This window comes from Pseudophryne corroboree, chromosome 6 (genome assembly GCF_028390025.1).
Source record: "Pseudophryne corroboree isolate aPseCor3 chromosome 6, aPseCor3.hap2, whole genome shotgun sequence".
Taxonomy (NCBI): domain Eukaryota; kingdom Metazoa; phylum Chordata; class Amphibia; order Anura; family Myobatrachidae; genus Pseudophryne; species Pseudophryne corroboree.
The window spans coordinates 341,781,055-341,805,014 of NC_086449.1; the positions used below are offsets into that span (position 1 = coordinate 341,781,055).

The 23,960-nt window shown below is 47.2% G+C and overlaps 1 protein-coding gene across 2 annotated transcripts in view; it reads right to left on the minus strand.

Annotated features, from left to right (window-relative positions):
* The window catches only part of ARIH1 (ariadne RBR E3 ubiquitin protein ligase 1), a 141,248-nt gene that overhangs the window by 16,923 nt on the left and 100,365 nt on the right, over positions 1 to 23,960 (minus strand). The window contains exons 12-13 of one of the 2 annotated variants that reach the window (XM_063926487.1): positions 20,757 to 21,023; positions 11,282 to 11,394 (exon numbers count right to left, since the gene is read on the minus strand). In XM_063926487.1, the coding sequence (XP_063782557.1) occupies positions 11,282 to 11,394; positions 20,757 to 21,023 (380 nt within the window). The remainder of the gene's footprint in view (positions 1 to 11,281; positions 11,395 to 20,756; positions 21,024 to 23,960) is intronic. The other variant, XM_063926488.1, reaches the window with a different exon arrangement.

A 23,960-nucleotide genomic window follows, 5' to 3' on the forward strand; every position in this document is an offset into this window, starting at 1 on the left:
CCATAGGAGAATTCTTGACACCTCTGACATTGCTGCTCTGCTTTTCGTTCCGCCCTGTCGGTTTATGTACGTCACTGCCGTCACATTGTCCGACTGGACCTAAATGGCCTGATCTTGAAGAAAATATGAGGCCTGCAGAAGGGCGTTGTATATGGCCCTGAGTTCTAGAATGTTGATTGGAAGGATGACTTTCTGACTTGGCCATTTTCCTTGAAACTGCACCACCTGGGTGACTGCTCCCCAACCTCTGAGGCTTACGTCCGTGGTTAACAAGATCCAGTTTTGAATTCTGAACCTCGACGAGGTGAGAAGACTGTAGCTACCACAGAAGGGAGATCCTGGCTTTTGGCGACAGACGGATCCTCTGCTGCATGTGAAGATGCGATCCGGACCATTTGTCCAACAAATCGAGCTGGAAGGGTCTTGCGTGAAACCTTCCGTATTGAAGCGCCTCGTAAGAGGCAACCATATTACCCAGAAGGCGAATGCATAGATGCACCGATATCCGGGTTGGCTTCAGGACATCCCGAACCAGTGACTGGATTACCAATGCCTTTTCCAACGGAAGGAACACTTTCTGCGACTCCGTGTCCAGTATCATTCCCAGGAATGGCAGGCTCCGTGTTGGCTCTAGGTGAGATTTTGGAAGGTTCAGAATCCAACCATGATCGCGGAGAAGTTTGGCTGAGAGACTAATGCTGTCCAGCAACCTCTCCCTGGTCGGCGCCTTTATCAGAAGATCGTCCAGGTATGGAATTATAGTCACTCCCTGTTTGCGGAGGAGAAACATCATCTCTGCCATCACTTTGGTGAATACCCTCGGTGCCGTTGAGAGACCAAATGGCAGAGCCAAACTGATAGTGACAGTCTTGCAGTGTAAACCGTAGATAAGCCTGATGAGGCGGCCAGATCGGAATGTGAAGGTACGCATCCTTGATATCCAGAGACACATTTGGAATACCCCTTCCTCCAGACCTGAGATCACCGCTCTCAGTGACTCCATCTTGAACTTGAACACTCTTAAGAACGGGTTCAAGAACTTGAGGTTCAGAATCGGCCATACTGAACCATCTGGTTTCAGTACTACAAACAAGTTGGAATAGTACCCCTGTTGTGCAGATGAGGTAGAACTGGAACAATGACTTGAGTCTGTACCAGTTTTTGGATGGCCTGCTGTAAACTTATATTTGCCTCTTGTGAAACTGGTAAGCCTGAAAAATTTTAGTCGGGCTCCCACCTGACAGCCCTTCAGGCATCGTGGCCCACCGTCATGCTGAAATCTTTGAGGGAGCAGAGCCTGAGCTCTGTTCCTGAGCACCTGCAGTTGCTGGTTTGCGTGGTTTACCTCTTGCACCTCTGGAGGCCGTAGAAGCACCGCTGGATTTGCTCTTAAACTTGGCCGTCTGAAAATACTGCAAATTTGAAGATGAATAAGCTATCCTGGCTGGGGGAGCTGCGAAAGAAAGATACGTAGACTTAGCCGCAGTAGCTTTGGAGATCCATTTTTCTAGTTCATCTCCAAACAAGGCCTCTCTTGTGAATGGTAGGCCTTCCACGCCTTTCCTTGAGTCTGCATCAGCAGTCCATTGGCGTAGCCATAATCCCCTGCATGCTGAAACTGCCATAGCAGTGGTGCATGCATTAAGCAAGTCTCTCTCTTTTATGGCTTCCACCATAAAGTTCACAGAGTCCTGTATATGCTGCAGGAGTAAAACATCATCCCCCCCTAGACAAGGAATCCAACCCCTCAATTAGGTTACCTGACCATTTAGCAATGGCTTTTGTTATCCACGCACATGCAATAGTGAGTCTCTGGGCCACCCCAGCAGCTGTGTACAATGATTTGAGTGTAGTCTCAATTTTATGATCAGCCGTGTCTTTTAGGGAGGCTGCACCAGGGACAGGCAATACAATTTTTTCGTGACAGCCTAGACAATGATGCGTCCACCATCGGTGGGTTTTCCCATTTTTTCCTATCCTCCAGAGGAAAAGGAAAAGATGAGAGCAACCTTTTAGGGATTTGAAATTTCTTATCAGGATTAACCCATGGTTCTTCAAACAGGGTATTCAATTCCTTTGACGCAGGAAAACGGACCGAGGACTTCTTTTTTACATTAAAATAAGATTCCTCACACTCCTCTGACACTTTATCAGGAATTTGCAGAACATCTCTGACAGCCTCTATAAGAGCCTCTATTCCCTGTAACAGAGTAGCATCCCCTCCTCCAAATCCACCTTGCCCTCCTCTATGTGTGACCCGTAAGAGTCAGACTGCAGGACCTGGGCCAGAGCTAGTTTTTGCGGACAACTGGGAGGGGATTGAGACGCTGGTTTGGGGACTGAGTCTCTATTCATAAACGCATCCAAAGTCTGTCTTAAGTATTGCGTCTCTTTCCGATTGCGGGATAATTTTGTAGAAATATTGGAGATCATTCCTTTAATGGAATTAACCCACTCTGGTTCAGCCCCGCTATGGGAAGATGCACTGCCCTGTGTAACCACTGGTGAAGAGGAACACTCCGCTGTACAAGAAACACACTCTTTGCCAGACAATGTAAATGCGACAGCGCACACACACAGGAAAAGGTTAAGCACAATTAACCAACAAAGAGCCCTTCAGGGAGACACAGTTATTTGGAGCCAGCTCCCACCGCGCCCTTATCACTAACGCCAAGCTTAGCCAGGTCGCAGATCAAGTACCCTGATAGGGGACAACGTGCACTAGTAAGCGCTCCCCCCTGCTATGACCCCCCTGGTACTGCTGAGGTAATCTGGAGTCTCTCCGGAGGAGCTGCGCGTCCCTGTCAGTCAGCGCCTGTGTCCACTGCAGAGAAAAAATGCCGCTGGTGAGCTGCTGGGTCTGCTCATAGTGATGGCCCCGCCCCTTCAATGGCGCGCAGTCTTCCAGCTTTTTTTTTATACTGGCTGAGGTAATCTGGTGCTTAAAATGGAGAGAAAACCGTTTTAAGGCTGTTTTTGCCAGTGTGAGTACTGTGTACTGAGATGCAGCTGTGTACTGTGTCTGGAGATGCATTCCGCCCCAGTTAGAAGCCATGCATCTCCGTACCCTCATGCCGCCATAATGGCCGGCGCCCCGCTAACCCGGACGCCGGCTTAGTCCTCACCACTTTTCATTCTTCTGGCTCTGTTAGGGGTGGCAGCGTGCTGCGGGAATGTACGCTCACCGTGGTGGGGCTGGCAAATAGTTCCCACAGGAGCTGTGTCCTGTCAGCGGGGAGCGGGACCATTAACCCTTCAAGAGGTTGGGCCGTTCCCCCCCCTAAGTCCCACGAAGCAGGCAGGCTGGTGTGATCCAGCCCTGCCTGAAAATAACAAACACATAAAATTAATGCAGAAAACTCTTCAGGGGCTTCCATAAGCGTGATCGGCTCCTCCGGGCACATTTTCTAAACTGAGTCTGGTCTGATAGGAGGGGCATAGAGGGAGGAGCCAGCCCACACTATCAAATTCTTAAAGTGCTCATGGCTCCTAGTGGACCAGTCTATACCCCATGGTACTAAATGGAACCCCAGTATCGTCTAGGACGTAAGAGAAAGGTAGATAGAGACTTAGTGCTGTATTACCCGTACTCAGTAGAGTGGGATACAGGGAGACTCACCCCGCTTCCAGGACCGATCAATACGTTTGCGAACGCTGAGTGGATCCAGACGCTACTAGTGTACATTGCTGCTCCATGAACCTATAGTGAACACAGACGCTCAGTGAACACAGACGCACCAGTCACACAGCCGCCTACGCTGCGACTGGGTCCCCTTCGTATACAGCGTCTCAGATGGAAGCAGAAAAACAGCTCATGGCGGGAGACTCGGAGGAAACTGGTCATAAACTGGGGGGAGGGGCGACCAGGAGAGCGTATGACTCCCAACTGCTGACATCAATCCTATGGATCGCGGCCTCATACTATTCCTGGAGCCTATGATCCCTAAGGGCTAGCGCTGGTGTACCCGAGGTGGCAGCCGCGTCAGCGGGTATAGTATGGTATGCCGGCTGTCAGGGTCTCGGCGCACAGCATACCAGCGCCGCAATCCCGACCACCGGCATACCGACAGCATGGCGCCTGCAAATGAGCCCTTTGCGGGCTTGCTGCGCTCGCTACGCAGCGGGCAAGATGGCACACCACGCTATGTATTGTCTCCTCCAGGGGGTCGTGGACCCCCAATAGGGAGAAACGGTGTCGGTATGCCGGCGCCGGTATAATGTGCGCCGAGACCCCGACAGCCAACAAACTGAAGACCACCCGCGTCAGCAACTGTTTGGTAGTCTCCTCCCAAAACAGTGCGGCTGTGTCCGTATTCCCCTTCTAAGCGGAACCGATGCCTTACCCTTTTCCCCGTGCTCTGGCCACAGCCTGGTAATGTCTGCTGGACCTGCTAGTATATCCGACACAGACGCCCGCCGAAACAGCAGAGTTGTTGGAGCGACTTTCTAAGGTATGTACAAGACGCTTTTTAGAAAGATCACTGAAGAAAAAAATAGTAAGACTATAAAATAAGAATTTACTTACCGATAATTCTATTTCTCGTAGTCCGTAGTGGATGCTGGGGACTCCGTCAGGACCATGGGGGGATAGCGGCTCCGCAGGAGACAGGGCACAAAATTAAAAGTTTGACCACTAGGTGGTGTGCACTGGCTCCTCCCCCTATGACCCTCCTCCAAACCTCAGTTAGGATACTGTGCCCGGACGAGCGTACACAATAAGGAAGGATTTTGAATCCCGGGTAAGACTCATACCAGCCACACCAATCACACTGTACAACTTGAGATCTGAACCCAGTTAACAGCATGATAACAGAGGAGCCTCTGAAAAGATGGCTTCCAACAATAATAACCCGATTTTTGTAACAATAACTATGTACAAGTATTGCAGACAATCCGCACTTGGGATGGGCGCCCAGCATCCACTACGGACTACGAGAAATAGAATTATCGGTAAGTAAATTCTTATTTTCTCTGACGTCCTAAGTGGATGCTGGGGACTCCGTCAGGACCATGGGGATTATACCAAAGCTCCCAAACGGGCGGGAGAGTGCGGATGACTCTGCAGCACCGAATGAGAGAACTCCAGGTCCTCCTTAGCCAGGGTATCAAATTTGTAGAATTTTACAAACGTGTTCTCCCCTGACCACGTAGCTGCTCGGCAGCGTTGTAATGCCGAGACCCCTCGGGCAGCCGCCCAAGGTGAGCCCACCTTCCTTGTGGAGTGGGCATTTACAGATTTTGGCTGTGGCAGGCCTGCCACAGAATGCGCAAGTTGAATTGTGCTACAAATCCAACGAGCAATCGTCTGCTTAGACGCAGGAACACCCAGCTTGTTGGGTGCATACAGTATAAACAGCGAGTCAGACTTTCTGACTCCAGCCGTCCTTGAAATATATATATATATTTTTAAGGCTCTGACAACGTCGAACAACTTGGAGTCCTCCAAGTCGCTAGAAGCCGCAGGCACCACAATAGGTTGGTTCAGGTGAAACGCTGATACCACCTTAGGGAGAAACTGAGGACGCGTCCGCAGTTCTGCCCTGTCCCAATGGAAAATCAGATATGGCTTTTGTACGAAAAGCCACCAATTCTGACACTCTCCTGGCCGAAGCCAGGGCCAGTAGCATGGTCACTTTCCATGTAAGATATTTCAAATCCACCGATTTGAGTGGCTCCAACCAATGGGATTTGAGGAATCCCAAAACTACATTGAGATCCCACAGTGCCACTGGAGGCACAACCGGGGCTGTATATGTAGTACTCCTTTGACAAAAGCTTGGACTTCATGAACTGAAGCCAATTCTTTCTGGAAGAAAATCGACAGGGCCGAAATTTGAACCTTAATGGACCCCAATTTGAGGCCCATAGACAATCCTGTTTGCAGGAAATGTAGGAATCGACCCAGTTGAAATTCCTCCGTCGGAGCCCTCTCCTTCAGGATCCGGCGTTCAACCGCCATGCCGTCAAACGCAGCCGCGGTAAGTCTAGAGGTAGAGTGCACGGATCCTCCGTGCGCATCTCTTGAAGTTCCGGGTACCAAGTCTTTCTTGGCAAATCCGGAGCCACGAGTATCGTTCTTACTCCCCTTCGCCTTATAATTCTCAGTACCTTGGGTATGAGAGGCAGAGGGGGGAACACATACATTGACTGGTACACCCATGGTGTTACCAACGCGTCCACAGCTATTGCCTGAGGGTCTCTTGACCTGGCGCAATACCTGTCCAGTTTTTTGTTGAGGCGGGACGCCATCATGTCCACCTTTGGTTTTTCCCAACGGTTCACAATCATGTGGAAGACTTCTGGATGAAGTCCCCACTCTCCCGGGTGGTGATCGTGTCTGCTGAGGAAGTCTGCTTCCCAGTTGTCCACTCCCGGAATGAACACTGCTGACAGTGCTATCACATGATTTTCTGCCCAGTGAAAAATCCTTGCAGCTTCTGCCATTGCCCTCCTGCTTCTTGTGTCGCCCTGTCTGTTTACGTGGGCGACTGCCGTGGTGTTGCCCTACTGGATCAACACCGGCTGACCCTGAAGCAGAGGTCTTGCCAGGCTTAGAGCATTGTAAATTGCCCTTAGCTCCAGTATATTTATGTGAAGTGAAGTCTCCAGGCTTGACCACACTCCCTGGAAATTTCTTCCCTGTGTGACTGCTCCCCAGCCTCTCAGGCTGGCATTCGTGGTCACCAGGACCCAGTCCTGAATGCCGAATCTGCGGCCCTCCAAAAAGGTGAGCACTCTGCAACCACCACAGAAGAGACCCCCTTGTCCTTGGAGACGGGGCTATCCGCTGATGCATCTGAAGATGCGATCCGGACCATTTGTCCAGCAGATCCCACTGAAAGGTTCTTGCGTGGAATCTGCCGAATGGAATCGCTTCGTAAGAAGCCACCATTTACCCAGGACTCTTGTGCATTGATGCACTGACACTTTTCCTGGTTTTAGGAGGTTCCTGACTAGCTCGGATAACTCCCTGGCTTTCTCCTCCGGGAGAAAAACCTTTTTCTGAACTGTGTCCAGAATCATCCCTAAGAACAGCAGACGTGTCGTCGGGCTCAGCTGGGATTTTGGAAAATTTAGAATCCACCCGTGCTGTTGCAGCACTACTTGGGTTAGTGCTACACCGGCCTCTAACTGTTCTCTGGATCTTGCCCTTATCAGGAGATCGTCCAAGTAAGGGATAATTAATACGCCTTTTCTTCGAAGAAGAATCATCATTTCGGCCATTACCTTGGTAAAGACCCGGGGTGCCGTGGACAATCCAAACGGCAACGTCTGAAACTGATAGTGACAGTTTTGTACCACGAACCTGAGGTACCCTTGGTTTGAAGGGCAAATTGGGACATGGAGGTAAGCATCCTTGATGTCCAAGGACACCATAAAGTCCCCTTCTTCCAGATTCGCTATCACTGCTCTGAGTGATTTCATCTTGAACTTGAACCTTTGTATGTAAGTGTTCAAAAGATTTCAGACTTAGAATAGGTCTCACCGAGCCGTCCGGCTTCGGTACCACAAACAGCGTGGAATAATACCCCTTTCCTTGTTGTAGTAGGGGTACCTTGACTATTACTTGCTGGGAATACAGCTTGTGAATAGCTTCCAACACCGTCTCCCTGTCGGAGGGAGATGTTGGTAAAGCAGACTTCAGGAATCTGCGAGGAAGAGACGTCTCAAATTCCAATCTGTACCCCTGTGATACTACCTGCAGGATCCAGGGGTCGACTTGCGAGTGAGCCCACTGCGCGCTGAAATTCTTGAGACGACCCCCCCACCGGACCTGAGTCCGCTTGTAAGGCCCCAGCGACATGCTGAAGACTTTTCAGAAGCGGGGGAGTGCTTCTGCTCCTGGGAAAGAGCTGCTTGCTGCAGTCTCTTACCCTTTCCTTTGCCTCAGGCAGATATGAATGGCCTTTTGCCCGCTTGTTCTTATGAGAACGAAAGGACTGAGGCTGAAAAGACGGTGTCTTTTTCTGTTGGGAGGTGACCTGAGGTAAAAAAGGTGGATTTTCCGGCTGTTGCCGTGGCCACCAAGTCCGATAGACCGACCCCAAATAATTCCTCCCCTTTATACGACAAACTTCCATATGCCGCTTGGAATCCGGATCACCTGACCACTGTCGCGTCCATAAACTTCTTCTGGCAGAAATGGACAGCGCACTTACCCTTGATGCCAGAGTGCAAATATCCCTCTGTGCATCTCGCATATAAAGAAAATGCATCCTTTAAATGCTCTATAGTCAATAAAATATTGTCGCTATTCAGGGTATCAATATTTCCAGTCAGAGATTCCGACCAAACCCCCCCAGCACTGCACATCCATGCTGGGGCGATTGCTGGTCGCAGTATAACATCAGTATGTGTGTATATACTTTTTAGAGTATTTTCCAGCCTCCTATCAGCTGGATCTTTGAGGGCGGCCGTATCAGGAGACGGTAACGCCACTTGTTTTGATAAGCGTGTGAGCGCCTTATCTACCCTAGAGGGTGTTTCCCAGCGCGCCCTAACCTCTGGCGGGAAAGGGTATAATGCCAATAACTTCTCTGAAATTAGCAACTTCCTATCGGGGGTAACCCACGCTTCATCACACACTTCAATCAATTCATCTGATTCAGGAAAAACTACAGGTAGTTTTTTCACACCCCACATAATACCCATTTTTGTGGTACTTGTAGTATCAGAAATATGTAACGCCTCCTTCATTGCCGTGATTATGTAACGTGTGGCCCTACTGGAAAATACGTTTGTTTCTTCACCGTCGACACTGGAGTCAGTGTCCGTGTCTGTCGACCGACTGAGGTAATGGGCGTTTTAAAGCCCCTGACGGTGTTTGAGACGCCTGGACAGGTACTAATTGGTTTGCCGGCCGTCTCATATCGTCAACCGACCTTGTAGCGTGTTGACACTATCACGTAATTCCATAAATAAAGCCATCCATTCCGGTGTCGACTCCCTAGGGGGTGACATCCCATTACAGGCAATTGCTCCGCCTCCACACCAACATCGTCCTCATACCTGTCGACACACACGTACCGACACACAGCACACACACAGGGAATGCTCTGATAGAGGACAGGACCCCACTAGCCCTTTGGGGAGACAGAGGGAGAGTTTGCCAGCACACACCAAAGCGCTATAATTATACAGGGACAACCTTATAGTAAGTGTTTTCCCTTATAGCAGCTTAATATATAATAATATCGCCAAAAAATGCCCCCCCTCTCTGTTTTAACCCCGTTTCTGTAGTGCAGTGGAGAGCCTGGGAGCCTTCCCACCAGCGGATCTGTGTGGGAAAAATGGCGCTGTGTGCTGAGGAGATAGGCCCCGCCCCCTTCACGGCGGGCTCTTCTCCCGGTTTTTTCTGTAATCCTGGCAGGGGTTAAATACATCCATATAGCCCAGGGGCTATATGTGATGTTTTTTTAGCCAGTAAAGGTAATTACATTGCTGCCCAGGGCGCCCCCCCCCCCAGCGCCCTGCACCCTCAGTGACCGCGGTGTGAAGTGTGCTGAGAGCAATGGCGCACAGCTGCAGTGCTGTGCGCTACTTTAAGAAGACTGGGAAGTCTTCAGCCGCCGATTTCTGGACCTCTTCTCTCTTCAGCATCTGTAAGGGGGCCGGCGGCGCGGCTCCGGTGACCCATCCAGGCTGTACCTGTGATCGTCCCTCTGGAGCTAGTGTCCAGTAGCCTAAGAAGCCAATCCATCCTGCACGCAGGTGAGTTCGCTTCTTCTCCCCTTAGTCCCGCGTTGCAGTTAGCCTGTTGCCAGCAGGACTCACTGAAAATAAAAAACCTAACAAACTTTTATTCTAAGCAGCTCTTTAGGAGAGCCACCTAGATTGCACCCTTCTCGGCCGGGCACAAAAACCTAACTGAGGCTTGGAGGAGGGTCATAGGGGGAGGAGCCAGTGCACACCACCTAGTGGTCAAACTTTTAATTTTGTGCCCTGTCTCCTGCGGAGCCGCTATCCCCCCATGGTCCTGACGGAGTCCCCAGAATCCACTTAGGACGTCAGAGAAAAATAAATTAAGAAAGCTTAGGGCTGCTAAAAGCCAGCAGCCCTCTGACCATGGTCCGGCTCCTGCCGTACCAAACAAAAAACTGATTTGCCTGAGCCAGGAGGCGGAGATATATGGAAGGGCCCGTTGCATGCTGGGAGGCCGAAAAGCTTTGACCGATTGGTGCAAATCAGCTGTCGCTTCATCATATCCCAATGTTATCCTGTGGACCCTGCCGGAGAAACATCTCTCTATATCTATATATATATATATATATATATATATATATATATATCTATATCTAAGAAATGTGATAAATGGCACTCCAGGACTGATTGAAATAAAAGCAGGCAAAAGACCAACGGTATAGCCAACGTTTCAGAGCTTGCGCTCTTTTATCAAGACCTTGATAAAAGAGCGCAAGCTCTGAAACGGCTATACCGTTGGTCTTTTGTCTGCTTTTATTTCATTCAGTCCTGGAGTGCCATCTATAACATTTCTTCTACTATCACATTTGGAGGGGCACCCAGGCCAGTTGTTATGCAGTATTGGTGAGAGTGACGGACGCTGTTGAGTATCCCATATCCAAATATTCAGAAATACGGAATATTCCGAAATACGGACTTTTTTGAGTGAGACAGTGAAATCCTTGTTTTCTGTGGCTCAATGTACTCAAACTTTGTTTAATACACAAAGTTATTAAAAATATTGGATTAAATGACCTTCAGGCTATGTGTATAAGGTGTATATGAAACATAAATGAATTGTGTGAATGTACACACACTTTGTTTAATACACAAAGTTATTAAAAATATTGTATTAAATTACCTTCAGGCTGTGTGTATAAGGTGTATAGGAAACATAAATGCATTCTGTGCTTAGACTTGGGTCCCATCGCCATGATATCTCATTATTGTATGCAATTATTCCAAAATACGGAAAAATCCGATATCCAAAATACCTCTGGTCCCAAGCGTTTTGGATAAGGGATACTCAACCTGTATGTATGTATGTATGTATGTATGTATGTATGTATGTATGTATGTATGTATGTATATATATATATATATATATATATATATATATATATATATATATACACACACATGCATACATATATACATACATACATACATGAATGCTTACATACATACATAGATAGATAGATATACATACATATACCAATCTTTTGTAAGGCATTATGTAGACATCAGTGTTAATAACCCTAATAGTAAAATAACATATACACAGTCAAGAACCAAAGCACAAGTACAAGTTTATTCTTACCTATACTTGTCTTGTACTTTTTGCTTAATGTCTTGTAGTGAATCCTGGGAAATATCTCTTTCCAGATATCCAGACAGAACTTCTGTTGCATTCTCTAAATCTGCCTGATTATTCTACACAAAGAAAACAGGAACAATAAATTATGTTTTTGTTTTTCTTAATTGTCCAAATATTCAGAGGGCTGTAAGATTACACAGTCACACAAACAGAGAAGATCAAACAGGTCTATAGCTCCTCCCTCACTACATCTAGTGTCTGCAGAAGCCTCACTTATGCTTAATCAAGCTCAACAGGACAGAATACAGAAGGAGGAACACGGAGGAGGAAAAGTACAATGTTCACCAGGGGTATTAAACATGTGGTGGATCTACACACCCCAGCATGCCCTGCCACAGTTTTGCTAGTAAGGCATGCTAATACCGTGGCAGGATATGCTGGCATGTGTAGTTCCTCAACAGCTGAAGGATCACATGATGAATACCCCTGATGCACATCCACAACATCAAACAACGGAGAACAGCAACTTAGGACCTAACGTACTGTAAGCATAAGAATCCTTTTTTGTCACCATTTTGGAGAACACAGGATATGCTGGGAATATTCCAAAGCGTATTTAAACCGACAGCTACTCACTGAGAGTAGTGCGAAGTACTCTTAAATGTCATCCCTGGACCACACCTGTAGAATTTGGTAATGTATGAACAGATGACCCAGTGGCGTTTTCATTGGCCGAAAAATGGATCCACATTCTCATGTTATATGGCGGTTCTGGCTGCTGCTTTTCAGGGATTATGCTTCGCTTGCCTCATAATACCGGTAAATGCCGAAATCGGGGCTATTTGGATAGCCCCCAGCAAAAAAATTAATTGAATACCCCCTAATAATCATGCCACACCATTAAAATCATTTCTTGTAAACTCACGTAAGTAAAATACCTTAGCTTAAAAAAAAGTCCTGGCTGTGGCAGCAAATACCAGGATGGACCATTGGCATATTGGGAATGTCCATGTACAAAGACCTAGCAGCTTGTCTACAGTAACAAGGAAGACTACAACACCTTTTATTTTTACTTTTTAATTTCTAGTACCCTCAAAAGCATCGTCAATGGGAGGAGAGCGCTTTACGAATACATCAACCACTGCACTGATGAGGCAAACACATTAAGTCAAGACATCTCCAAGAGCAGCTACCATGGAACTCAGAATCAAGGAAAAACACTTATAAGACAAACTGATTCAGATGAAGCCTTGGTGTAGCTTTAGGAAGGAAACTCCCACCTACTGTCTCAGGGGAGTTAGCCACTAGCCACCAAGATGGTTCATCACCTTCGATGCAGTAACTCATGTACCGGATGACCAATAATCCACAGGCTGTCAGGCACTGAAAGGGTGGAAGCATGATTGCCCCACTGGCAAATCAGAATTCCCCTTAGTCTCTAGTGGGGCCTTAGAGTTCACAGAGAGCACCAACTAATCTGGCACTAAACCACCCTTGTGCCTGTATCCATTAAAGATACTGGAACCCAGCACAGCTTCCTCTTAAAGAACTTTGCCAGAAAATGGGAAAGGTTTTATCTACACGTATGCTTCCTACGGTACATGTGATGCAGCGACTGATGACGGACAGGAGCTGCACTGTAGTCACAGTCACTGTCTTCAATGGCCGTGCACGTTCAAAACTAAGGCCACCCTTGTAGGTAGCTGGGGCCCAGCATCAGAGGTTTGGCTGCAGTACCTCCCACCACTGCTTCTAGTACTGCAGTCACCAGCAGTGTGACAATGTCATGTCCAGACATCTGAACATGTTAAATAAAAAAGAGGATTTTGGTACTTACCGATAAATCCATTTCTCTGAATCCCCTAGGGGGCACTGGAGTCTTATACAGTAGGGGGTGTGAATCTTGCAACCGGAGGTGTGGCACAATCTAAAAATGTGCATTGTCTGCACAGCCGGCTCCTCCCCCTTTCACATCCCTCATCCCCCAGGAAAATTTGACTGAGAGAATAGGACATGATACTAGAGCACATGGCGAGGAACCGAACCGTACAACATATCAAACAGCATCCAAGAAACTCTTAACAGAAAAACTAACGCTGTTTGCACGAACTGTTTGAACAAGAACTTTGAACACAGCAGGTGACAGCACCGAGGCGGGCGTCCAGTGTCCCCTAGAGGATTCAGAGAAATGGATTTATCGGTAAGTACCAAAATCCTCTTTTCGTCCACTAGGGGACACTGGAGTCTTATACAGTAGGGGACGTCCCAAAATTATCCCCCAGGGAGGGAGTGCTGTCGGTGGCCTGCAAAACTAAACGTCCGAACTTAGGAGTCTCCGGACGCAAAGGTATCAAACTTGTAACATTTTGTGAAGGTGTGGGCTGAGGACCACGTCGTCGCTCTCCAAAGTTGAGTAGTGGAAGCACCTCTGGCAGCTGCCCACGAGGCACCCACTGATCTGGTGGTATGAGCACCCGTCTGACCCGGAACCTGTTTGCCACAGGAAATATAAGCTTGCCGAATGGCAAGTCTAATCCATCTAGACAAAGACTGCTTAGATGCTGGCCAACCCTTCTTTGGCCCATCATAAAGAACAAACAAATGGTCCGACTTTCTGAAGGACGACGTAACTTGTACGTATACCCGTAAAGCTCGGACAACATCCAAGGACACGTCCCCATCTGCGAGACCCTGGAAAGATGGGCCCACTATTGGCTGGTTTACGTGAAACTCCGAAACAACCTTAGGAAGGAAATCTGCTCTTGTATGGAGTTCTGCCCTATCCTCATGAAAAATTAAAAAGGGACTCTTACACGATAAGGCTCCCAACTCAGAAACCCTTCTGGCCAAGGCAAGCAATAACGTGACTGTCCAAGAGAATTATTTCAGGTCTGTTCTTGCCAATGGCTCAAAATTTGGTGATCTCAAAAATTCCAACACCTAATTTAAGTCCCACGGCGCAGTGGGAGGACGAAAAGAGGGCTGTATCCTCAGAAACCCCTGTAAAAAGGTTTGAACCTCCTGCAAGGATGCTAACCGCTGTTGAAATAGGATGGAGACGAAATTTAAACCTTCAGAGAGCCCAGCCTCAGTTCTACATCTAGACCGGCCTGAAGGAAAAGTAGAAGTCTGGATACCCCACGTTCCTGACACCAGTCCATGAACTTCTTCCAAATCCTGTAGTAGTGCATGGCTGTGACCGGCTTCCTAGCAGCAAGCATCGTAGGAATGGCCGTTCTTGGTATCCCTCTGTTTCTTAAGATCCGGGTTTCAATAGCCACGCCGTTAAACATAGCCTGTTCAGGTCTGGGTGTAGGAACGGTCCCTGAGACAGTAGGTCCTCTCTCTGAGGTAGCTGCCAAGGATCTGCCGCTAGTTACCCCCGCAGGTAGGAGTACCAACTCCTATGGGTACAATGTGGTGCGATCAGAATTGCCCACACTCGTTCTCGTTTCACCCTTTCAGAACCCTGGGTATGAGTGGGAAAGGTGGAAAAATGTAAACCCTCCTGTAACACCAAGGAAGTGTTAATGCGTCCACTCCTTCCGCTGCTGGATCTCTTGTTCTGTACGCATATTTGGGCAGCTGATGTTTTTGCCAAGATGCCATTAGGTCTACTTGAGGAGACCTCATCTCCTCACCATGATGTCGAAAATCCGTGGATGTAAGCACCACTTTCACGGATGCATGTCCTGGCGACTGAGATAATCTGCTTCCGAGTTCTCCACACCTGGAATGAACACTGCCGAGAGGATGATGTTTCGCCTTTCTGCCCACAACAAGACCTTTGTGGCTTCTTTTAACGCCATCCTGCTCTTTGTTCCTCCTTGACGGTTTATGTAAGCCGTCGTCGTGACATTGTCCGACTGTATCTTTAAGTGTTGACCCATGACTAGGTCTTCGGCTAAGAGAAGCGCATTGTAAACTGCTCTGAGTTCGAGAATGTTTATGGGTAGGCTGTTTTCCAGTAACATCCATCTGCCTTGAAACGGATGTTCATCTACGATGGCACCCCAACCTCTGACGCTGGTGTCCGTTGTCAGGATCCTCCAATCCCAAATGCTGAATCTCTTGCCTGCTGCGAGATTCCTGTGCAACGACCACCAAATTAAGGAGGTTTGTATGCGCGGTGGAAGTCGGATTCTTCTATGTAGAAGCCAGTGCAAAACTGCTCCCTGAGCAATGAGGTTCATCTGGAATGGTGGGGAATGAAGTCTGCCGTACTGGAGAGCTTTGAAAGACACCACCATCTTCCCGAGAAGTTGCACAGAGGTTTAGAGAAACCGTTTGTGTCCTCAGTACCAGAGTTACTAATCTCTGTAGGTCCTGGACCTTGTTCTTTGGTAGGAATACTCTCAATTGAACCGTGTCCAAGTTGAGACAGAGGAATTGTATCCGTTGAGTAGGCATGAGGTTGGATTTCTGGAAATTCACAATCCACCCATGTTGAATGAGAAATTGATGAAATGTCTGAACATCTTTGATCAGCTGTTTCTAAGATGATGCCTTGATCAGTAGATTGTCTAGATAAGGTAAAATCGTGACCCCCCCAACAGTCTCAATCCTGCAACCATGATTGCCATGATCTTTGTAAAGATTCTTGGGGCTGATGATAGACCGAACGACAAGGCCCTGAATTGGTAGTGATCCGTCACCAGTGCAAACCTTAAGTAAGCCTGGAGAGGAGTCCAGATTGGGATATGCAGATATGCATCCTTTATGTCCATGGATACTTTGAACTCGCCTTGTTCTAAGCCTGCAATGACCGACTGGATTGATTCTTGAATTTGTACACCCTTAGAAACTGGTTTAAAACTTTTAAATTGAGTATCGGTCTGACCGTCCCGTCTGGCACGACAAAAAGATTGGAATAGAAACCCGTTCCTCTCTGCGAGGCGGGAACTGGAATAATGACCTCTGACCGTAGCAATTTCTGAATTGCTGTTAGAAGTGCCCTTGCCTTCTGAGGGCACCGAAGCAATCCCGTTGTAAAAAAATGGACTGTGAGGCATTTGTTGAAAATCCAGTTTGTACCCCTGGGAAATTATGTTGTTTATCCAAAGTTCTGGTGAGGTTTTGGCCCAGATGTCCCGAAAACCTTCCAGACGCGTGCCCACCAAGGGGGACCCCAGGTGAGCTGGAAGGCCGTCATGCCATGGTCTTGTCAGCATGTTTATCCTGCTTTCTGGTCGTTGACTGTGAGCGGCCTCTACCTCTGCCTCCACGTGCTTGTGTACCGAAACCTCTTCCTCGGGCTCGAAAGGACTGTGAGCTAAATGAATTAAACATTGGTCCCGAATAACCTCTCCTAACCTGTGGAGTGGTTCTCGTATAAGGAGTTGGCAGAAAGGTGGACCTTCCCTGCTGTAGCTTGTGAAATCCACTTGTCCAACTCTGGACCGAAAAGCATTTCACCCCCAAAGGGGATGGATTCCACCACCACCTTGGTGTCAGAGTCTCCTCGCCATTCTCTGAGCCATAAAATCCGTCTAGCCGATATGGCCGATGCGGACATGTGCGATGCTATCCTGCTAATATCCTTTGAGGCTTGACACAGGTATGAAGCTGATTCTCGAATATGTTCCGCCAGTTGGGTAATTTCTTCCAAGCTATTTTCCTCCTCAATAGCCTGTACAATACGCCCAGACCATGCTCCCATGGCCTTGTTAACCCAAGCACAGACGATCATAGGTCTCTGTGCCGCATCTGCTGCTACGAAAATTGACCTTAAAGCTGTGTCAACCTTACGATCTGAAGCATCCTTTAAAGTCGTTATATTAGGTATTGGTAAGATTGTCTTTTTTGACAACCTTCCTAGGGAAGTATCCACTACTGGTGGAGTCTCCTCCCACTTATCCATTACAACTTTAGGTAAAGGGTAAGTTACTTGAAACCTCTTTGGAAATTGAAAGCGTTTATCAGGTTTCTTCCCAGCCTCCTCCATTTGAGATTGGAGAGATGTAGGAATGGGAAACACTGCTAAACGCGGCTTTTGGGATTCGAATCATTCGAAATCCTCTGGCTCCTTAACTTCTTCCACTTTAAAGTTTAGGATCTCTTACCGCGTCAATTAAGGAATTGAGACCCGAGATTGCCGTGTCCTCTTCCGGAGAATCGGCATCTAGGTTAGATTCAATCAACTCACCTTCCTCTGTATCAATAATAAGACCCTCCTCCTCCTCTGATTGTGGTACAATAGGAAGAGGTCTTTTAACTGCCTTGCGCACATTTGTTTCTGCTTGTGCGGGCGGTGTTAACCTGATGAAAAAAAATTCCCATCGTTTTTGAGAATCCCGTAGCCCATTCCGATTGCTGCTTGCGTGATTCCGCCATCTCCTTGGAGATTCTATCTGCAAGATTTTCTTCCCATGACCTAGACGGAGCACTGCTCCCAGGTGTAGCTTCCTTGTCTAAGCAGGAGTCGCACACCCCGGTGCTGCCAACCCGCGTGCTCTTCTTGTTACATTTCGTACAAACATAACAGGTCTTGGAGGTCTTGGTTGTGTTTAAACACCCTACCAGGGTACTACGCAGCGCTTTGCCCTTTAAACTAGGAAAAGAAAGAATGTGATAGATAACGGAAGCAAAGGTATCGGATCCGGCTGGAATTACTCTCTTTCCTTATATCGCAAAAGGAACAGGACAAGAATAAAGAAATAACAAAAATAAATAAAAAATAATAATAATTAAAAACGCCAGCCGACTTGCGACCCTCACACCCCAACTGTAAATCAGCTACGATGGTAGAGTTGGTATCTGCCTGCTTCTTTGTATTTTCTTCATGATCTTTGTAATAGAAGTCCTTTGAATATATAAATGGTAAAGTAGAATTATTTTGTTCAGGAGATCCTCACAGTATTTTTCTAAATATATACTTTCACCAGCAGAGGGAGCTGTTGCTACAATAACCATTCCTCTTGGTATCTATATGAGGGGAAGGGGCTAATCCCTGCCCCTTAGAATGGCGCCATTTAGGAATAATTAAAATAGGCGCCACTGAAGAATTTTGGGAATTTACAAATCTCCTTTCTATTCCTAGGTAAACTTTATCTATTATACCTCACTAGTCAGCGCTTACAGTACTGCAGCCTGTCACTATAGATTTCTATATATATGGGGAGGCGCTCGTTATGTACTGGTGCAGGTTCCCGCAAGCGGCTGAGGGATCTCCTCAGCCGCGCGGAAATCACTGCAGCGTCTTTGCCCCCCACCACGCGCGCTTCGGGACCGCTCTGACTAAGTCCCGTAGCTGCACTTTGCTCGTCTCCTCCCTCACGCGGCTGAATGATCTGTCTCTGCCCTCTCTGCATGCTCCGGGACCGCTAGCGGCGCTGGTCAGCGGCTGCTTAGTGTGGGAGACTTACTCATATCCCCCCCGGCGTGCTCTTCCAGCCCCGCTCAGTCTCTGCTCGCTGGTGACCGCTGCGCCGCTGTGGTGACCTCATGTTTAAATAGAAAAAACGTTATGCTGACAGGGGAAAAAATAAATAAATAAATAAAAACCTAACATGGACCCTATTATAAAACCAGTACTCACTGTGTGGATTAGAGGATCTCCTTGCAGAGAGATGCAGTTCCCTTCAAAAAGGATCTTTGTCTCTCCAATATTAAGCAGCCTTGTCCCCCTTTTTGTTAGGTTGACACAGCCCTTATTACAGATCTTTAGAGTTTTAGTCAGGATCTTAATGCTCCCACGTGCTGTAACTCCAGCACAATTTTTCAAACTGGGGGATGAGGGATGTGAAGGGGGAGGAGCCGGCTTTGCAGACAATGCTAATTTTTAGATTGTGCTATACCTCCGGTTGCAAGCTTCACACCCCTACTGTATAAGACTCCAGTGTCCCTTAGTGGATGAAAGAGAAATAAAATATAAAACCCACTGCACTACCAGGGAACTTAAGCTAAAACAGAGGCTTCTGCAGGTTTGGGATATAGAGGGAAAGCAGTTACAGACCTGAAAATACACTATTCCTCAATATCGCTAGAACATATGAGAAATCATGATCAAATCAGTAGATTAACATGATGCACCAGAGAGTCTCAAGAATGTATCTTCCTTAAATATTGAAAGATTAAAATGCCTTACTTTTAATAAGGACATTTGTTTCTAAATTTTTTGCACCACTTTCATTTATATTAGAAATATTATGCATTGTGAAATTGAATATAATTCTGTTAAAATATAATTTTGGTAATATAAAGATAGTAAAGATATCTGAGCTGATGCAGAATGAGTATAACAACATTTTGCATAGTGTGTATTGTGTGATTAAGCTATGCGCAAGCAGAGAACGGTGGGTACACACATGCCCGTCTGCAGATGTGCTTGATTCTGTCAAATGAAAAGCCCATATAATTTGCAGGTGTCCGACAGACGTAAAAAGTGTATGATGGTGGTTCCAGCACCGCAAACTGCTTGCCAATGTTCCAGTGGCACTTATTAGGGATTATTTGTCACTAGGGCATATGTTATGCTTTTGAGCATGAGCAAACAATTTCTCGTACACCAGGCAGGGGTTGATTTTGCTACATTATAGATGTTTAGCAGTTTTACTGATGCCTAATACAGAATGTGTTTGCTGCTAATAAAATAAATGGCTAAAAATATGTGTATGTGCATGCAATATAAAACAGTTGTCATTTTGCATATGCACCCAATAACTTTTTTATAAACTAAAACTACATCTGCAACTGTGGCCAACTCTGCAGCAGACCCATAACGTTCAACTAAGTAACATTCCACGCTTTGTCAGTATTATTACAGGATAGCCCTTAGAGTGCTTAGCACCCTCTGTAAATATAAATATCTACTTTAATGTCTCTGACCTCTAACAGGGACACAAAGTACAGTGCAGGTCACTATAATAATTGTATTCATGCAACATCTATACTTTCATACACTATTACTGCTATTTCTTTTTCTCTCTATTTTTGTCATCCTATAGTTCTATGATCACTGGACTAATTGAGATTGGGGGGATGAGGGGTCACTCACTTCGCACAGCGGTGAAGTGAGCAACCTAACTAGATTGTGCCTGCAATAGCGACGTGCGGGACGGGGCATACACACGGATCGATGTATGTTTCTTTTCTAAGCAATCTAGTCAGATTGCTTAGAAATTAAGCAAAAATCGCTCCGTGTGTACCCCCCTTAAGAATTGCCTAATTTTGGTTAAAACATCTTAATTCTTTTTCTAATGCAGCGTCATTTGATTAGACAGTGCTCATTAGGTTTTCTTTTGTTTTATTCTATATATGCTGATCTTTATGGTGGGTCATATGGCCAAAGAAACAACAAATAAGATAAGCAGCAATAAGTATTTTATTCTCACCAAATTGTAATTGGGGTAGAATGAATCACTAATGCCACTACTAGGCAGTCTATCTTCAATAGATAAGATAGATAGATAGACAGACAGACAGAGATACACACCCACAAAGACCTACATCACTGAATGACAATAAGCGTAGGGTTTACCTCAAATATAATTGACTGGTTGTTCTTCTTGAGGTAGAACGCAAAAACATAAGTGTACATAAGGGTGGAACGGCACTGGCACAACACATCCACTGCCTTCTTCAAAAACTGCACTTCAATCCATGACATGTTATGTTGCTGCATCTCCTCCATCTTTTGCTTGACTTGGGCATACAGCTTGTGCTCAAATCGCAAGCTCTGCATGTGGTTCATGTAACGGTTGCAGTAGAACAGGTATCTCTGTAAGGCTGCTCTGGATCGCTGCGTCAGTACAAGGCAGAGACAAAAAAAGGTAAACTGGTGACCGCTTTGAGTCAAAGTAAACAATGTACACAGTGGGCGAGCACTCGGCAACAGTAAAGGGTTTGCACATCTTCAGGAGCATAACAGAGAGCATATATATATATATATATATATATATATATTACTTACCGGTAAATCTATTTTTCGTAGTCCGTAGTGGATGCTGGGGACTCCGTAAGGACCATGGGGAATAGACGGGCTCCGCAGGAGACAGGGCACTTTAAGAAAGAATTTGGATACTGGTGTGCTCTGGCTCCTCCCTCCTCCAGACCTCAGTTAGAGAAACTGTGCCCGGAAGAGCTGACAGTACAAGGAAAGGATTTTGGAATCCAGGGCAAGACTCATACCAGTCACACCGTATAACTTGTGATAAACTTACCCAGTTAACCGTATGAACAACAACGGAGCATCAGATCAACCCTGATGCAACCACAACATAACCCTTATTTAAGCAATAACTATATACAAGTATTGCAGAAGAAGTCCGCACTTGGGACGGGCGCCCAGCATCCACTACGGACTACGAGAAATAGATTTACCGGTAAGTAAAATCTTATTTTCTCTAACGTCCTAGTGGATGCTGGGGACTGCGTAAAGACCATGGGGATTATACCAAAGCTCCCAAACGGGCGGGAGAGTGCGGATGACTCTGCAGCACCGAATGAGCAAACACAAGGTCCTCCTCAGCCAGGGTATCAAACTTGTAAAACCTTGCAAAAGTGTTCAAACCTGACCAAGTAGCTGCTCGGCAAAGCTGTAATGCCGAGACCCCTCGGGCAGCCGCCCAAGAAGAGCCCACCTTCCTTGAGGCGTGGGTTTTTACTGATTTTGGAAGCGGCAATCCAGCCGCAGAATGAGCCTGCTGAATCGTGTTACAGATCCAGTGAGCAATAGTTTGCTTTGAAGCAGGAGCACCCAGCTTGTTGGATGCATACAGGATAAACAGCGACTCAGTTTTCCTGACTCTAGCCGTTCTGGCTACATAAACCTTCAAAGCCCTGACCACATCCAGCAACTTGGAATCCTCCAAGTCACGAGTAGCCACAGGCACCACAATAGGTTGGTTCATATCAAAAGATGACACCACTTTTGGCAGAAATTGTGGTCGGGTCCGCAATTCTGCCCTGTCCATATGGAAAACCAGATAGGGGCTTTTATGTGACAAAGCCGCTAATTCTGACACACGCCTAGCTGAAGCCAAGGCCAATAGCATGACCACCTTCCACGAGAGAAATTTTAACTCCATGGTTTTGAGTGGCTCAAACCAGTGTGACCTCAGGAAACTCAACACCACGTTAAGATCCCAAGGTGCCACTGGAGGCACAAAAGGGGGCTGAATATGCAGCACTCCCTTTACAACGTCTGAACTTCAGGAAGAGAAGCCAGTTCTTTTTGAAAGAAAATGGATAGGACCGAAATCTGGACCTTAATGGAACCCAATTTCAGCCCCAAAGTCACTCCCGACTGTAGGAAGTGAAGGAAACGGCCCAGCTGGAATTCCTCCGTAGGGGCATTCCTGGCCTCACACCAAGCAACATATTTTCGCCATATACGGTGATAATGTTGAGCAGTCACGTCCTTCCTAGCCTCTATCAGCGTAGGAATGACCTCATCCGGAATGCCTTTTTCTGCTAGGATCCGGCGTTCAACCGCCATGCCGTCAAACGCAGCCGCGGTAAGTCTTGGAACAGACAGGGCCCCTGTTGCAGAAGTTCTGTCTTAGAGGCAGAGGCCACGGGTCCTCTGTGAGCATTTCTTGCAGATCTGGATACCAAGTCCTTCTTGGCCAATCCGGAACAAAGAGTATTGTTCTCACTCCTCTTTTCCTTATGATTCTCAGCACCTTGGCTATGAGAGGAAGAGGAGGAAATACATAGACCGACGGGAACACCCACGGTGTCACCAGTGCGTCCACAGCTATCGCCTGAGGGTCTCTTGACCTGGCGCAATATCTCTGTAGCTTTTTGTTGAGGCGGGATGCCATCATGTCCACCTGTGGCAGTTCCCACCGACTTGCAATCTGCATGAAGACTTCTTGATGAAGTCCCCACTCTCCCGGGTGGAGGTCGTGCCTGCTGAGGAAGTCTGCTTCCCAGTTGTCCACTCCCGGAATGAACACTGCTGACAGTGCGCTTACGTGATTCTCCGCCCCGCGAAGAATTCTGGTGGCTTCTACCATCGCCACCCTGCTCCTTGTGCCGCCTTGGGTCTCCGCTTGACTTAGGGCGTTGTATATGGCCCTTAGTTCCAGGATATTGATGTGAAGGCAAGTCTCCTGCCTTGACCACAGCCCTTGGAAATTTCTTCCCTGTGTGACTGCCCCCCACCCTCGGAGGCTTGCATCCATGGTCACCAGGACCCAGTCCTGAATGCCGAATCTGCGACCTTCGAGAAGGTGAGCACTCTGCAGCCACCACAGGAGACACCCTGGCCCTGGGGTATAGGGTGATTAACCGATGCATCTGAAGATGTGATCCGGACCACTTGTCCAGTAAGTCCCATTGGAAGGTCCTCGCATGGAACATGTCGAAGGGAATGGCCTCGTATGATGCCACCCTCCTTCCCAGGACTCGAGTGCAGTGATGCACTGACACCTGTTTTGGTTTTAATAGATTCCTGACCAGTGTCACGACCTCCTGAGCTCTCTCTATCGGGAGATAAGCCCTTTTCTGGTCTGTGCCTAAGATCATGCCTAGGAGAGGCAGAGGAGCTGTAGGAACCAACTGCGACTTTGGAATATATAGAATCCAGCCGTGTTGCAGTTACACTTCCAGAGAAAGTGATACGCTGTTCAGCAACTGCTCTCTTGATCTCGCTTTTATGAGGAGATCGTCCAAGTACGTGATAATAGTGACACCTTGCTTCCGCAGGAGCACCATCATTTCCGCCATTACCTTGGTG